General features: G+C 42.9%; 1 protein-coding gene and 1 long non-coding RNA gene across 2 annotated transcripts in view; one reads left to right on the top strand and one right to left on the bottom strand.

The window, feature by feature from the left end:
* Positions 1-2,060: 2,060 nt before the first annotated feature.
* Positions 2,061-18,000, bottom strand: part of LOC144411363 (uncharacterized) — a 244,779-nt gene continuing 228,839 nt past the window's right edge. The window contains exon 2 of the long non-coding RNA XR_013468513.1: positions 2,061-2,268. This is a non-coding gene — a long non-coding RNA (uncharacterized LOC144411363). The remainder of the gene's footprint in view (positions 2,269-18,000) is intronic.
* rab3b (RAB3B, member RAS oncogene family) lies at positions 2,972-17,794 on the top strand. Its single transcript, XM_040185368.2, has 5 exons — positions 2,972-3,436; positions 5,671-5,895; positions 13,758-13,876; positions 13,965-14,089; positions 15,311-17,794. The coding sequence occupies exons 2-5, from the start codon at positions 5,671-5,673 to the stop codon at positions 15,493-15,495; spliced, it is 654 nt and encodes a 217-aa protein (XP_040041302.2). The 5' UTR covers positions 2,972-3,436; the 3' UTR covers positions 15,496-17,794.

Raw genomic sequence — 18,000 nt, 5'->3', positions numbered from 1 at the left:
AATAATGCAACGTAGGGATAAAAGCGTCAGCTAAATGACATGTAATGTCATTATTTTTGGCAGAATTCAATAAAACGCCATTCATGACTATAAACTGGTGCTTCATAATATAGATCATACTAAATACCATAATACACATTAAAAACATCCTCAAACAGAAAAAGTAGCCTCTACAAACAACTGATGAAGGGCATCAGATTGTCACACTACGAATGTGCCTCTCTCATGCTGCCATCACACTTAAATAAAGATGATTACAAGAGGATTTTACCCTCGTGCTGTGCGAGTTAGATGAATATATTGTGTGCAGATGTTGACTGCTTTCAGCAGTAGATACAATTTCTACTTTTCTGTTCATTTATGGCAGTTTTGAGGCATTGGAATATGATAAGCTTTATGAAGAAAGAGCTGGAATCCTCTATATATATATATATATATATATATATATATATATATATATATATATATATATATATATATATATATATATAGAGAGAGAGATATATATATATAGAGATATATATTATATTTTGCACTTTCTCACACTGACTGACAACAAATCCCAATTGCAGGAATGCTGAACTCTTGGGTGGTTCTTTATTAAAAACATGCATGTGTGACCACGCGTGCTCATGCACCGTCTCCTACACATGCTGCTATGAAGTGAGAGTGTTTTTTTCATTTTTTGGGGAGTTTTTCCTGTGCCGATGGTGGGTTTCGGGACAGAGGATGTCGTATGTGTACAGACTGTAAAGCCCTCTGAGGCAAATTTGTAGTTTGCGATTTTGGGCAATACAAAATAAAATGAATTCAATTGAAAATTACAAATATAAAGTTAGCATGTGCTTGTTATTATGACTGTATTATTTTCTGGTGATTATTGTTAGGTTTACAAATCATCCATTCCGTTAATAATACTATTGCATGTATGAGACATTATGTTATATTATAATGTTATTAGTCCTAGTGAAATCTGACAGCTCCTTGTGAGAAATATTGTGCTTGGACTCAACTGATTCTATGCCTGTTTACCACTATGTATTTATGCACTGATGGTGTAATGCTGTGTGATTGATAAATGGTGCTTTGTTTTACCATTGTTGACTCGGTCTGCAACTATTTCTCAAAATGCCTGTTTGATCCCTATGAACAATCGTCTGTTTTTCTGTAACATTTCTACAGCAAACGTTCAACCCTTATATTGCCTGCATGACAACACGAGGGCTTGTTGATGAAAAGCAATAACCTGAACACAATGATTCAGAACGGTGCAGAGGAAGTTTTGACAAAACTTATTATTACCTATTATTACCTATTTTCTGGGGTCGACAGACTCGAAAATAAAGCGTAGTTAGTGAATGGTAAAGTGCAGTGATTTCTTCGTTGTTATAATATCTAAATCCTTTTATGTGAATGACTAACTAGAACAGCAGCTGTGTGGCTTTACCTGACTAGTAACGTTATTCCCATGGTAACTAGGGTTTGTCTTTCTCTGATGTGATTATTAATAAGATCAAAGGTCATCAGCATTTTCAAGAATGTCATTTTGTCAACTTTGTCAAAAAGTGTGACTAGTTAACTAATGCATTTGGGTGTGAATACAACATTGAAAGGAACAGTCAGAGATGTGGTGAGATCATTCAGGCCTGAATGAAGCTTGTTTTTGATTGTTTTCTATCAAGGATTCATCTCATATTTCTTTTTCCCATTTATCAAGTAGTTGTTTGAATTTCTTCTTAAATACTGAGAAAACTGTCACAAATCACATAAAGGCCTGTGACATCATCGCAATATGCATTTCAAACCTCAGAAGCGGGAAAGCAGCAAGTCTATATATTTAGGACGCTGTTTTTATGTGGAAACCGTAAAAATAGTCAGCAATTAATAGCGACTTCAACCTTTAGATTAGTAGAGAGCTATGAAGAGGTAAACATTACGGTTTGTTAACATACGATTACTGTTCTTGTGTTATAAATACCAGAATGTTACCGTTTACTTATAACCGTATACTTTTGTATTTAATTCCCCACAAATTAAAGAACGACAACCAAACTAATTTCGGTCATATGGTTGGAGTTTTTTAGATGCCTTTAAGACAAAAATGTTAGGCCTTTGTAACAAAGAAAACATAAAATATGCCGCATGTATAAAATAATAAAAAAATGAATCATAAAATGATTAGGAACAAGGTAAACTAACTGCAACAATACGCTGTGGAACACTTTCAATTCACCGCAGCAAACGGCTGGCGTCCTTAATCCAGAGCCCCTGCAAAACAAACCAAAATTAATTCGGTCACGATTGACACTCAAATGACTTTTAGGCAATGAACACTTTGAATAATACAAACATTTATAATCTTTACAGTCCCACCACTAAAATGACAGTGAAGGCGGCGCGTGGGATAGGGAGGGTGTGCTGTGCAGCGCAAGGTTGGCGGTCCGAATCCTGGCTGCTCCCTGTGCCAAGTCGAAGTGTCCCTGAGCAAGACACCTAACCTGATGAATCATGAGACACTATCTCATTATGATGACTTACAGGACCTGTTTTTCAGTGGCTGACGTGGGCTTCCATACATTAACCCACAACAGATGTCGATGGATTGTGATTCACTGCACTTGTATGTGTATTTCCACCACTTCATAAAATATATGTAACATGCAGTTGAATGACGGTAGTCTGCTGTTATCGTAAATTGACAGCTTTAACTGTTTATTCATGACATACGCCGTTAATTTAGAAGCAAGGGATGGAAATTTAACTGTATGTTACAGTTATTATGACATACTGTAAGATACCGTTAGAAATGCAGTGTACATTTACAGCAATTTGTTACAGTGAGGGAAGAAACCTTACTCCAGTCCGATATCTCTGTTTATGAATGCCGAAGCAATTACACGCCTCACAGCCTCAGTTATGAGTCATAGGACGCAAATGACCGCCGCTCCCGCCGTTTGCGCGTCTGCTCCAATCTGCCGTGTGATAGGGCGGAGGAGTTGCCTGTGAACGGCCCGAAGAGAGCAAAAAAGAAGCACATTTCATTCACATAGACGCCGGTTATTTATAGGAGGAGGAGGTGACTGCCAGCAGACGCCTTTGCGAACACTCCTGCATCGCTTCGCTCCACCTCGAACTAACGCAGGATGTCAGCGTCGAGCCGCGCGTAAAAGCTCGCAGCGCTCAAAGGAGACGTTTTCCAGGCAATCGCCTCTTTTCTGCAAGAAAAAAAGAGAATCCACTGTTGATTGCGCACGACGCAGCCTGTGCTCCTGATCCCCTGCAAACGCGCTCGTCGGGTCAGATCGGACGCGCTCCCGTTGCTGCTGATTAGGATACGTCTGTTGGTTTTATCGTCATTATTGTGGTATTTTGGGGGGAGCGAGCTGCCTCCGTCAGGTGCAGAGCAGAGAGAGAGCATCAGATCCGCCCTGCAGAGGTAAGAGACAATCAGTTTAAACACACACGCACAGGCCTGATGACTGATACGGACCCATGGACGACGATCAGCGGAGATCCATTATTTCCTTGTTCGCTAATGTTCTTGTAAATTACGGGGTTTGTTTCATTTAGTGGTGTAAATAATCGAATATCTTATAATAACGCTTATCATAGGTGCCAAATATCGATCACACTGTAGACTATTGATACACAACAAAACACTATGTTTCTATGACATTCCATGATAATCGTACAGGTGTAGAATGTCCTTCTGAAGCGAGTTTAGCATCTGCTGGCCTTGTGGTGATGTCTTCATCTGCTGAAGTAGGTTTTATACTGGAATGTACAGTGGCCCTGTGGTCCTTTACTTTACCATATGATCTATACTGCTTTCACAGTTACATGGAACATTCTCATCAGCAAGAACACATACACATCTTGACCTGATTCTTCACAAAAATCAAGGCCAATGCAACTGTTGAGGTATTTTAGACTTAAGTTGAATTATTATATGAGAAGTGGATTGTCAGCAGCTTGAATACAGTTGCCTGTTGATGAATACCATCGGCACAATCTCTTTGAATACTGTTTACACAATGGAAGCATGTATGTGAGTTTCTCAAACATTGAGCTGTTCAGAGTGTGTTACATTTTTGGCAAAGCAAGTGAAACTCGGGACATTTTACTAGATATGTTGGCAGGCGGAGAAGCAAGAAAATGCATTGCACTTGTTAGACCGTGCAAACAAATGGATTAATGTTTTACACTTTGAAAGCTGAAGGCTTTGCCTTTTTGTCAGAATTTGCATCCTTGTAATAAAGTACCTCAAGAGTGGTGGACCGATAGTAATATTGAAAGCCAATGATGTGCAGCGAGGGCGCAGGTATTCAGTTCCTTTATATGTAAAAATAGAAGGACTTCTGCATCATGTGTGCCCTTGTTTTAGCTCCTCTGTGCTTTCTTTACATAGCCGAGCCATGTTGGTAGTGAATGTGAGAGTTGCCAGCTAATGGTTGCCGCTGTGCACACACTGCTCATACAGCTGTCATAGCCCCATCCTGCAAGTGAATGGCTCCGCCCCCCCCCACACCGCCCAAAGCTTTTAGCACCGTTAGCTGCGAGCCGTGGCCATGTCGAAACGGAAATAGATATGCACCATTAAGTGAAACATTTGAAGAACCGCCAGGAAAATGCACTCTACGTATTAAAAGTGAAACGAGTCAATGCAGAAAAAGACGTCAAGGTAAATAAATAGGACAGCAAAACCACATCTGGGTCCGTCTGTGGTGGGCCGCTAGCTGCCAGAGGCCCACCTGCAGTGCAGCTGTGGGACATTTCGCACAGAGGCACCGCTGGCAAATATTAAGAATAAACCATATTAGAAATCATAAATCACCTCGAGGATAATTTCCTACATTAAAACTGTTTTATGACCTTAAAATAAATATAAGAAAATAGTATTATTTGGTGTCCATTGGATAGAAAGTGAAAGCACCAGAGTGACAACTGCTAGAGAAGATGTGATTGAAGAAACGGGCAAAAATAATCTCCAAAATGACTGTTGACTGCTGCAGAAAGTCACTTATCTTCCATCAAATGAATTCAGGCTGATTACTAGTACTTTGTTGTCAGAAATGTCTGCGTTCCATTGAACAAGGAGGAGCTGCTTTTGTGCAGTTTTTCGGCTCATTCATTGGGTTTCTTTACAGCTCGTGGTCGGTTGTTTTTCTACTATGGAAGATTCGTGTTCAACGGTTAACTGCCTTCGACACCAGTGTCATTACAAGCCCAAAGTGGATTTAAAGCACAGGTTTTTGTGGTTGTCCGGGTTCCCGTATGAAACATCATTGTCGTTAAAGTAGGTCATTGTTGTCCTCTGTGATACTTGACAACGAGAGGTGTTTACATTACAGGGGTTTGGTTTCAGACTTGATGGGGGATTTCAGGGAAACTTATAGGTTCATGAGTCAAACAAAAACAAATGTAATATATAAATACTAGACTGCCGCTGTTTCCTGCATTTGGATTAAGCAAGACCAACAGCAGCCTAACCAGGGTAGCAAATACGAGGCGCTCGGCTGCCCAGAGGGACACAGAGCTCCGTAGCAGGCCTCATTCGAGAAATACAAATAAACCATTAACTGGTCCTGTATATTTTAGGTTCCTAAGAGATATGTCTGAATTTCATGATGCCGATTGTGTTTCATCCCTTCAAACTCCTCAAACCTCCAGATGGCAAAGGCAGACCAGCGTTTCGGCCAGCGGGACGGCTCCGACCAGAACTTTGACTACATGTTCAAGCTCCTGATCATCGGCAACAGCAGCGTGGGGAAAACCTCCTTCCTGTTCCGCTACGCCGACGACTCCTTCAGCAACTCTTTCGTCAGCACCGTGGGCATCGACTTCAAAGTGAAGACGGTGTATCGCAACGACAAGAGGATCAAACTGCAGATCTGGGTGAGGGTGGATAGATCATATGTATAATATTTAATTCAATCATATATCTGTCTGTCGATTTAGAGCATAGATAGATATAACATACATGTAACATGTCATCACATAATACACAGCACTAACGTATGATGCAGTCGATTGTAACATCATTATATGTTAAACTGTACATACTGAGTGACGGGTGGGGGGGGGGGGATTTGGTGTTCAACAAGCTGCTGGGAGGAGAATTTAAAAAAAAAGGAACAGATACAAAGACTTCTCGCTCTCTCCAGCTTGTATTATCGGTGTGATGTTGTTGCCATGGCAGCAGCTCTTCATGCTCACTCACTCTCACTGATTCACACACATGTGCAAGCACGCACACACACACACACACACACACACACACACAAACACCCATACACACACACAGCCCCCCCCCACACACACACACAGACATACATACATGTGCGCACAGACTAACATTGATGTCTTGGCAATTAAAGAGACCTCTTGGGGTGAAGAGGTTGAGACCTGGCAGGGGACACAGGAGTGTGGAGGAAGGGGGGTTCGTATGTGTGTGTGTGTGTGTGTGTGTGTGTTTGGGAGGTGGAGGGAAAGAGCCATGATTGGAGCTAATCAGAGCCAATTAATTCAGACTGAAAGCTGAAAATAGCCCCAACACACACACAGCAAGCAAAGCAACACAATGCAAAGCCAGAGTGGATCTGGGGTCTGAGCTTCTCTTCCGGGTTGGTGTTTTTTTCATGTTGCCACACACACACACACACACACACACACACACACACACACACACACACACACACACACACACACACACACAATCATGCTCTGCATCATATTTGAATTCATTCAATGCAAATAAGCAGTCGGCATATCCCACACAAAGCGAAGGAAAGAGAAAACCAGAGATGCTTGAACAACCGCATAGGAAGTATATCACAAAAGCTAAATTTAGCAGAAAACAGCTGTTGTGGTAGGAGGACGAGATGGTGGGGGATGCTGTTGTTTTGCACAGATGTGAAAGTCACATTGAGCTGACTCATTGATCAGCTGACTTGTTTCAGTAGAGCAGTGATCAGCAGATGATTAGGCGGTGCAGATTCTTTAGAGGGGATGAACATGTTTGGTTCCTTTGAGATTGTCACACTCTAAAGGCCAAGACGGTCTTCGTAACGGAGTGGCTGCACAAAAGCCAAAGCCATGTAGCCCTGATGGTTTTAATTTATCATTGGTTACATCTCAAACAACCAGATTTTCTGCTTTTCATTACATTAAATTACATGACATTTAGCTGGTGCTTTTATCCAAAGTGACTTACAATAAGTGCATTCAACCATAGGGATACAAACTCAGAGGAGCAAGAAACAGGAAAGTGCAATTTCCTCAAATATGCTAATTTACAATTTGCTGTAGATGAGTGGCGTTATAAGTACAATTTAAGTCCTACAATTTGTTAGTCTTTAGTCGAGGTAGAGTCTGAAGAGGTGTGTCTTTAGTTTGCGGCGGAAGATGTGATAGATCTCTGGGGTCCTGATGTCTTCAGAGAGCTCGTTCCACCATTTCGGAGCAAGGACAGCAAAGAGTTGTGATCTAGTCGAGTGTTTTGCTCTCAGTGAGGGAGGGACAAGCAGTTTTGCAGATCGGCGCGGAGAGTTCGGGTCGGGATGTAGGGTTTCACCATGTCCTGGATGTAAGCTGGACCCGATCCATTCACAGCATGGTACGTGAGCACCAATGTTTTGAACTGGATGCGGGCGGCCACCGGTAGCCAGTGAAGAGAGCGGAGGAGTGGAGTAGTGTTGGAGAATTTCGGGAAGGTTGAAGACCAGTCGAGCTGCTGCATTACGGATGAGCTGCAGAGGTCGAATGGCGGTAGCGAGGCGACCTGCCAGGAGGGAGTTGCAGTAGTCCAGGCGGGAGATGACTAGAGCCTGAATCAGTACCTGCGCTGCCTTCTGAGTGAGAAGGGGACGTATTCTCCTGATGTTGTAGAGCGTGTATCTACAGGATCGTGTTGTCGCAGTGATGTTGGGAGTCAGGGAGAGTTGGCTGTCAAGTGTGATGCCGAGGTTCCTAGCGGTTAAATTGGGCGTTAGCACGGAGTTGCCAAAGTTGACCGTCAGGTCCTGGGTCGGAGAATCTTTTCCCGGAAGGAAAAGTAGTTCAGTCTTGTCGGGGTTGATTTTCAGATGGTGGGCGGACATCCACTGAGAGATGTCAGTCAGACAGGCAGAGATCCGCTCCGCCACCTCGGTGTCCGAGGGAGGGAAGGAGAGAATTAGTTGGGTGTTGTTAGGGATTTAAGCCAGAAGTGCACCCCTAGTCAGGAAATTATAGTACGTGTAATAATGTTTAGTGTTAGAATTATAGTTGGTGTGATGTTAGATATTAGGTATTACATTAACATATTAGATGAAGTGAATGCAATTTCAATCAAACACAATTCATAGCCATTTAAATTGTATAAACACTGTACACATTAACATTCTGTCACAATGTGATGTTAAAACCTGGGGACGGATGCCAATTGCTGCCCTTTATGGATTTCTCCCAATTTTATCCCCAAAGAGGGTTTTTTGGGAGTTTTTTCTCCTGTCAGGTAATAAATGAACAACTTAATGTAAGGCAGCCGACTGAGGCAAATGTCTTGAAAATTGAACCACATGAACTGTCTTAGATCTTATGATGAAGTGTGATGGACGGTGATCATTAATGATGGGTTGTTGTAATGAAGGTGTACTAGTTAAAAGATGAAGACTTAAACGATGTATGCTTTGTTAAATTCACTCATTGAGGCATGAAGCCAACTGTATCTACATTGAATGCATTGGAATGTGAGGGACAGATGGTACAGTGAGGTTTCAGGTTACAGCTGCAGCTTCACACCTCGACGTGAAGGGGACAGTCCAGGAGGTGACCCTTTGAAGAAGAAGCCAATGACATTCAAATGCACCAAGGAAGACACACCTCAAGAGTTTTCAAAGGACCAAAGCGGGGAAAAGACTGGAAGAATTCTCCTGCAGCCGCTTTGATAAGTCGCTTTAGACTTGCTCAGAGGATTCTCTATTTTGCGAAATATTTTACTGTTCGCTTAGTATTTCACTTTGTAATTGCATTCCTTATAACGTTGTTTAGTTATTAAATACTTTTGGATTTTTGAATTTAAACAAATTGACTCATTCGTGTCCTCGTTTCCGGCCGGGACGAGAACAAAGGAGTGAGGCCTCCCTCGAGAGCTTTCCGAACCCTAACAGTGTCATCGGCATAGCTGTGGTAGGCGAAGCCATGGGAGCGAATGACAGCGCCGAGAGAGTTGGTGTAGAGCGAAAGAGGAGGGGACCCAGGACGGAACCCTGAGGAACTCCAGTTTTAAGAGGACAAGGTTGCGACACAGATCCTCGCCAGGTTACCCGGTAGGTGCGGCCATCGAGGTACGACGAGAGAAGGGAGAGAGCAGAGCCTGAGACACCAAGTTCCTGAAGGGAGGAAATAAGGATCTGGTGGTTGACTGTGTCAAATGCAGCAGAGAGGTCCAGAAGGATGAGGACAGAGGAGAGAGAGGTGGCTCTAGCAGTGTGGAGTTGCTCTAAGACAGCAAGGAGAGCAGTCTCTGTGGAGTGGCCTGCCTTGAAACCTGACTGGTGGGGGTCAAGGAGGTTGTTACAGTGGAGATATGAGGAGAGTTGGTTAAAGATCGCACCTTCAAGAGTTTTGGACAAAAAGGGAAGAAGAGAGACCGGTCTGTAGTTGTTTTCTTCAGAAGGGTTGAGGGTAGGTTTCTTCAGGAGAGGGTTGACTCGTGGCTCCTTCAGAGAATTGGGAAAACAGCCAGATAACAGAGCATTGTTGATGAGATAGTTGAGGAAAGGAAGAAGGTCAGGAGCAATAGATTGTAGAAGATGTGATGGAATGGGGTCAAGAGGGCAGGTGGTCGGACGGGCAGAGGTTACTTGGGTAAGATTTTGGTTAGGAGAGAGGGGAATGAAAGAGGAAAGTGAGGTGAAGTCAGTGGGACACAAGAAGTAGGAGGTGGGTTTGAGAAAGAGGAGCGTATGTCAGCTATTTTCTTGGTAAAGTAGTTGACAAAGTCACCCAGAAGAATGGTGGAGGAGGACTAGGGGGTTCGAGGAGGTCGAAGAAGATAGAAAAGAGTTTTTTGGGGTTAGAAAATGAAGATTCAATTCTGGATTGGTAGAAAGAGCTTTTGGCAGCAGAGATAGAAGCAGAAAAAGAGGAGAGAAGAGATTGAAACACAAGCAGGTCAGCAGGTTGTTTATATTTACGCATGGTGGCTCTCATGGCACGCACCGGTTGAGACAGCCACAGAGCCCGAGGGGATTTGCCAGTCCGTTGGGTCGTAAGAGGGCAGAGAGAGTCTAGAGAGGAGGAAAGAGTTGGGAGGAGTTTTAGCAGCAGCGTTTGGATGCAAGAGTGAGAAGGAGTCAGTAGAAGGGAGAGCTGATAGAACAGAGGATGCCAGGGAGGAGGGAGAGGGGGAGCGAATATTGAGACGAACAGGTACAGAGTCAGTTGATGGGGTGGTTAGTTATAGAGAGTAAGAGATGAAGAGGTGGTCAGACACATGAAGTGGAGTTACAGAGAGGTTAGTTGTAGAGCAGTTTCTAGTGAAGATGTAGTCAAGGTGATTGCCGGCTTTGTGAGTAGGAGGAGAGGGACTGGGGTACCTCGTAGGAGGTCAGATGACTTCGCTGTCTGGATGTTGAAGTCACCCAGGAGGATGAGCGGAGGGACATTTTCAGGGACATTGGACAGGAGAATGTCCAGTTCTTCCAAGAAATGACCCAAAGAGCCTGGTCAATAATATTCAATTGTACCGGGTGAGTAACTGTTACAGCATGGAATTCGAAAGACAGTGGGGTGGACGGTGGAAGAGGGTAGAGCGAAAAGCTCCATTTGGATGAAATGAGTAGACCTGTGCCACCACCCCTACCAGTGGGCCTGGGTGTGTGGCTGAAGGAAAAGGCGGATGAGAGATCTGCTGGGATGGATGTGTTCTCAGGTGTGATCCGGGTCGCGGTGAGAGCGAGCAAGTCAAGTGACTGCTGGATAGCAAAGCCGGAGATGAAGTCTTCCTAGCGAGCATGCCTGGCAGTTCCAGAGGCCCCCTGTGACGAGATGCTGGACATGTGTGGAGCGGGTGGGATAGGTGAGAGAGGAGAGGTTACGATAGAGAGCAGATCTAGCCCGAGGCCTGTAGTATCTGCGGGAAGAGATTTGAACAGGTACGGGTAAACATGATGTTTTTTAACAAAAACCTTTTTTTTTATTCATCAAGTCATCATTGACAATGCCAAATCCAATTCCTGTAAGAAGTTGAAACTGTTCTTTTCATGCTAAATTAATCAAGTTTTTTATTATCTGTAGATGTAATATAGTATTATCTTTGTACCCAGTGTTGAAAACCGATTTACTGGAAGCGTTATGCTGTTGTTGGGGTGCTGCGCACTCCCATTTTTATGTTCTCTCACATTAAGTATTGCATTGTCTCTGATCAATAGAGACAGTTGGTGGGTGTGGTAATAATCCACTGTCAGTTCTAGAAAATACTCTGCAGAAACTGAAGCCAGGTGAGATGATGGGACACTTTACATCATGCATGCACTTCTCGTGCCTTCTCGTTGCAGTTGCTCGGGCTGGCTGTGAAACCGTACAGCTACCGCCAGTAGCTGTACGGTGTCGTTCTAGCTGCAGTTGCTCCAATCACCTAACATTGGGAAAGGCCTGAGCAGCCAGGCTGAGGCTCCGACGGAGGTCTACTCCATCACACTAGATCAGTGGTCCCCAACCACCGGCCCGCGGACCGGTACCCGTCCGTGGGCCATTTAGTACCGGGCCGCACCACAGAAAGAATATGTTTTTGTTTTTCTGAAACAAATAATATATTTTGAAAATTGACCAGATTCTCTCCCAATTATGTGCGCTCGTCCCTCTTGAGATATTTCCCAAGCGTCACCAAGCGTTTTTCTTCATGTTTACAATGGTCCTCTTACAGTGCAGGCAGTTTCGTCCATCAGCGAACAGAGAGCGCAACGACTACTACCCTCCCGTTATTCTGCCGGACTTTCTTGACCGGCCCGCGAAATATTGGTCAAAAAGGTTGGGGACCACTGCACTAGATGATGATACAGTTCAGCCTTTCTGCTTGAATCAGGAATTGTAAAATGCATTCAATTGGAATCAGCTTTATTGCCCAAGAATTTGTACACAATCAATTAATTAGCTTTAATGTCCTTGCAAGAGCAATTTGCTGGAAGATGGATTGAAACATCAATACAGGACAAAAAAAGATACGTCAAAATAAACGTTCCCACTCTAATCTTATAAAAGCTTCATACTTTTGTTCACTTAAATTTTACTGTTAACAATCGAAGGTGGAATTCTTCAAAGCTTTGCATTGGCCAATCAAATGCATGCAAGGTCACAATCCTGGTCTCTTTGTAAAATACCTGCTAGTTATCCACCTGGCTTTCATCGCCACAAAAGAGGAAATCTTTATCGTAAAAGTCTCACAACATTATAAACCCCTTAAATTCGCAGTTATGTCACTCAACGGGATTCAGGCATTGTTTTTCACAATCTCACTGGTACCCAGAGCCACCCAAAGCAACTCAACACAGCAACACAGCCCTTTGCATTGCTCATTTACCACAGATAAGAACAGCTACAGCCGTACCATCAGTTAACATCTGCAGGTATGGACATATTGATGATGTACGCACCACCATATACCAACGAGGAAATGAAGACTGCTGACTGCAGACGTTGACTGGAAGTTCTTTCAAAGTAGTAGATGAAGACAGTCAGTGAGATGTAGAGTCGGCTCATGAAAGGGCTACGAAGTGATGGGAGGGAGGTGGTAAATGCAGACGGCGCTTCTGAATGCGTCAGTGTGAAAACGTCATCTCTTGCTCTGTGTTATTCAGGTGGGAACAAGAGCGTGTATGTGTTTAATTTGTATTTAGAATTTATTTCTTTTTTACCAGCCTGTTAAACTCATGTTTAAGGTGTTTGTGGCGCAGCTACACTAGCTGTTTTATAGCACATTTTGGTCCAAATGATGAAGACATAGCTTGTGTCTCCCTAAAATCCTATTTGCCAAAATCAAACAGCAGTGGTTTTGAAAGCCACAATATAGCAAATAATACCCATATGCCTAGTATGTTGGCATGTGGTCTGAGATTGGCTGGTTCAGAATCAGATCACGGACACAGATCGAAGGTTGCACAACTCCAGCACAGAAGGAGGTTGTGATGGACTATAAGAGCAACTGCTGCACACCGCAGCTTCAACAACTCGGCCTCTGTGGGACACACAGATCCTTCAGTTGATCAGGAATCTGACAACCCGCTACAGCAGCTCAGTGTGTTTGACCTCACGTGTGGAAATTGCTTGAGCTTCTTTTTTGTTGTTGGAACTGCAGCGTAACTTCTAGAGAAGTAGCATAATTGATGCATCTGGGATGGTAAGATGCTATAACACCTTCTTGACATCCGTGACGACAATAAAAGTAGTCTGCAGTACAATCATTTAAAAGCGGCCTTGCAAACGTGCCATAGGTGACCCCCGGCGCCCGAAGAAGCATTATTCCCATTCAAGGAATGAGGAGAACCATTTTTTGTTGCTGTACATTTGCAACAATATGTCCATGTATACACAAGAAATTCATCAAGTTCTAAAGGTCAGGCCTTTTTGCCGCGAACTATCGCGCTCATCACTCTTTGCCCGACACAAAGAAATGTAATTGTTCTTTGTCTATCTATTCTGGTCTGCAAGGGACACTTTGGGAGCTTGTGGCAAATGTTTTTTTAAAGTAAAATGTGTGTTTGTTTTTGGTTTTTCAGGACACGGCAGGACAGGAGCGCTACCGCACCATCACCACGGCCTACTACCGTGGTGCCATGGGCTTTATCCTCATGTATGACATCACCAATGAGGAGTCCTTCAACGCCGTCCAGGACTGGTGCGACACTACCCTGGAAGCTCAGTTTGTGTTTATGCTGCTTCTATATGTTTGATACTAAAAATAAAGGTTTAAAATGTGCTTTCAGGGCAACTCAGATTAAGACGTACTCATGGGACAACGCCCAGGTAATCATGGTAGGCAACAAGTGCGACATGGACGAGGAGAGAATCGTACCTCCGGAGAAAGGAAAACACCTCGCCGACCAGTTAGGTGAGATGTTGCTAATTAGGTGTTACTAAATACTTTGATATAACAGGAGTCTGATAAGGAAGAGAGAGGTTAATGAAGTATTTTAATACTAATTAATTTAATCATTTAATATTTCTATCTTATTGTATTGTGTATAATGTGTACCTTTTTATTCTATTTTCTTCCCTGTACATGCTGCTGTGATACCAAAATTTCCCTCTTGAGGGATCAATAAAGTATCTATCTATCTATCTATCTATCTATTTTCCCCACTCTCAGTTCTTCTTTAAAGTATTACTCTGCATAGAAACACAACGTTTCTAGGGTAAGATTGCTTAGATGTCGGAGGTGGGAGTTTTTAGCTCATGATAAGTTACTTAGCAACACAAAGGTACAATTTATGCTTTTTTGGTTATATTTTCAAGCAAAATATTTCAGACACTCCTAAGCAAGGACTGCTAATAGCCAATTCAGCATACTTTTAGTGGGGATGATTTAACTTTAGTCTCAACTTTCAATGAGAGTTGAAACATTAACAAATAATGTTTCAACTCTCATTTGGTTTGGCTATTGTTCATCTGTATTGTGAGAACGAGCTGGACTTGTTCAAGCCAGTGAAAGAGATGTCTTCCCCCGGGGTGTGTGTGTAGTGAGGAATACCTAAATAATAAGTGTATTGCCAGGGGCCAAAAAGGTGTTATAATACTGGTTTTAGCTCCACTGCTGGGAGCTATTTTGGTTACTTATACAAACTTTTATTCAATGTCATTGCTGCCGGCCGAAGAGTTTGCAACTGCAAAGTGTTTCACATCGTTCAGGAAGATGTTTCAGACCAGGACAACAAATGCCTTTTGTAATGTGCGTCTGCTTAAGTAAAAAAAATATTTCGTAAGCAACTACAGATGGAGTGATTTCATTTTATCGTAAAAAATATATGGCCCAAAAGCATGAAGACAACTTTCCAGAATGCAACTGTGCTGCTTCAGTGTCACCTTCAAACATATGGTAACCAATGTTTACCACTCTACCACTAAACAGGATTTAGCATTTTTTGCGGTAAAATTATTTTCATCTTTGTCTATTTGGCTATTAACTGTTGTAACAATACTATTCCCAGTTGGCAGTAATACCGACCTACCTACGTGCACACCAAGAAAACACGCTTTGTCACGACTACCTTCTCATGAACGAGTCTGCATGTATTCACTCTGCCCTATTTGCCCCCTTCGTTTCCTCTCACAGGCTTTGAGTATTTTGAGGCGAGCGCCAAGGAGAATATCAACGTCCGGCAGGTCTTCGAGCGCCTGGTGGACATCATCTGTGTGAAGATGTCGGAGCGCGTTGACGTGGAGGTGCCTGCGGCCTCCGGCACCAAGACCACCAGACTGACCGACAAGCCCGCCCAGTTGCCTCAGAAGTGCTGCTGATTGTCCGTCCGTCTCTCCGTTCATCCTCCCGCTGTCACCCCCCCCGCAGCTCTAGAGAAAAATTAAAAACGTTAAAAAAAAATTGCAACATTACCATCACCTTCTCTCTGCTTAAGTCCATGTTTGTAAGCGGTCAGTAATCATACCGCAATTTATATAGCAAGTTCCAATCCCCTACCGCCTGTGCCCAAGTATCTGAGGTTGGTCCTTTCATAGCTGGAGGAGAGTAGTGGGAAGTGGACTCTGAACAAAATGTAATTTGGTTTGTTTGACCACGTGGTATAGAGGAGCTATAGGAGGTTATGAGAGTGGAAAATGAAACGGCATGTTGTGTCCTGTGTTAGAGGATGGCGAATATTTGCAGCAATCGTTGGTCGCTGGTTGGCATGCTTGTTAGCGTGGTTGCTAGCGTGGTTGCTAACAGGGTAATACGTTCTATGATTGTATTTTAGAGGTATTTGTATCATTGTCCCAGCCAACAATGGATCTATTGTGGAACAGGCTGTAGGATGACAGAGGATGGCTAGGCTATATTTGAAGGGTTGAGATGACACACATCTATTAAGCACCAATAGCTTAATAAAAATGTTCGGGTGTATGGTGAAAACCTGTAAGTTTTATGAATTACCTTGACCTTTGGGAGCCAATCCACTGATTGCGTTGATTCAATTGATATAAGCTGTTGTTATTGATGAAATGTTGTTACCGGACTCAAGTTTCAAGACCGTTTGCAAATCTGGAAAATTAGATGCACAAACCATAGGAGGACAGCAAAGTAGATTTTGTTGAGAGTGCACTTCTGGTTGGAGATGGCAGGTGATCACAGCACTGCCCCTCCGCTCAAGGTGCACACGATGAGAAACTCACACCAAAGCGGCTCACGCTCAGTTTACCTCTCGCAAGTCACCTGCCGAAAAAAAACCCCATCAGATGAGGCTGCTTCTCAGATAGCTTGTAACAGTGAGTTCCCTCTAATACAATATGCCTATAGTCTAACTAGCTGTTACTGGCCTCGCCTAGTGCTATTTGTCGCTTGAAAGACGCTTTAGGGCTACACCCACAATGCACAACTCCCAGGCAGGGCTGCAGCCACAATCATTGGAGGAGCAGGTCGGGTCCAAAAACAGGCTGCTCCTTTGTGTTTTTCACAGCATAAAGTTGTGTGTTCTAACAGGCTTCATTTAGATCAGTAGGGTTGTTATTGGGTGTCATTGTAAAGTATGTAGTAAGAAAAATGATATATTGTTATTATCGTAGTTGATTGGGTATTGCAAACAGGGAAGGCGACTCGCGGCCCAAGAGGTCAGCTGGGGCCGGATATGACTGTTAGCCCTCCCTCTCCCCCAAAAAATGGAATTCAACATCTTCACACAAAAACAACTGCAGAGAGATGCTAACCGACCACACAAACTGTCAGAACAACTGCAGTGACTTACAATGAGCGCAGAGACACACAATGACCACAAAGAGACTCTCAATGACCACCATCCCCATCTCCAGACTGCCAGAGACTCGATCCCGGACCCCAAATAAGAGCTGCAGCCCTGCTTCATGGTGGCTTACAGCTTTTGTACGGGGCGGCAAAATCCAGCGTCGTACTGAGGGTGTTTTTTAGTGACGGACACATGTGAGCAGAGCACATGGTTCTCTCCTTCCCATTAAGCAAGTGTAGTCAACGTAACAGTCATGTTTGCAGTGTTTCCTACATGAGTGTGTGTATGTGTGCGTGTGTGATTTTAGCGCCCTACCTGTGTTGCATATGGTTATCATGATATTTATTGCGTGTTGAGTTGTAACGTTTCTTTGTGATTGTGTACAGTATCTTTGACGGAATATTTTGATAATGTCATGTCAGCCGGGACACAGAGCATATGTGTTTACGAAAGACAAGAAGAAAAAAATTGTGCATTAGATATTACATATTGAAGATAGAAAAAATATATATACATCCTGCCAAATGATGATATAGCTACCACAGCGCACGGTTCTGTGTGTAACTCCACATGTGTCTTCATATTGATTCAAATAAACATACAATAATATTGACATTGTCTTCATATGATTATTTTTTAAGTGAATATGTAAATGATAGATTTAGAAATGATGATGGTGTTAAGTATACATTTATTTTTTATGCTGTGTATACCATGGACAAATTATTTGGCGAGTGTAAACTTGTTGTCTTACAGTTCACTCCTCTACGAGGGAGTAGCACAAAGTGATTGTACAATATATTGTGAATGTTTGTATATTATAGATGCAATTTAGTATAATAAAAATCCCAATCTTTAAATGACAACATTTGTTTCTGTGTGGCTATTGTTTACGTGTTCTTGCATTGTGTTGAGTTTTGCTACTAGTACTTATTAATAAAGTAAAAACTTGAATAATGTTTTAAAAAGTTAACAAATAAAAACTGCCATAATATTGCACAGACCTCCACCCAACATCCACAAGGTTTTATGCATAATTGTGGTGAAGTCCATTGATGGGTCATTTACTAAT

The sequence above is a fragment of the Gasterosteus aculeatus genome, chromosome 8 (assembly GCF_964276395.1).
Source record: "Gasterosteus aculeatus chromosome 8, fGasAcu3.hap1.1, whole genome shotgun sequence".
Taxonomy (NCBI): domain Eukaryota; kingdom Metazoa; phylum Chordata; class Actinopteri; order Perciformes; family Gasterosteidae; genus Gasterosteus; species Gasterosteus aculeatus.
Note: the sequence above shows the minus strand (reverse complement) of the source record. Positions and strands in the feature narration are given on the sequence as shown.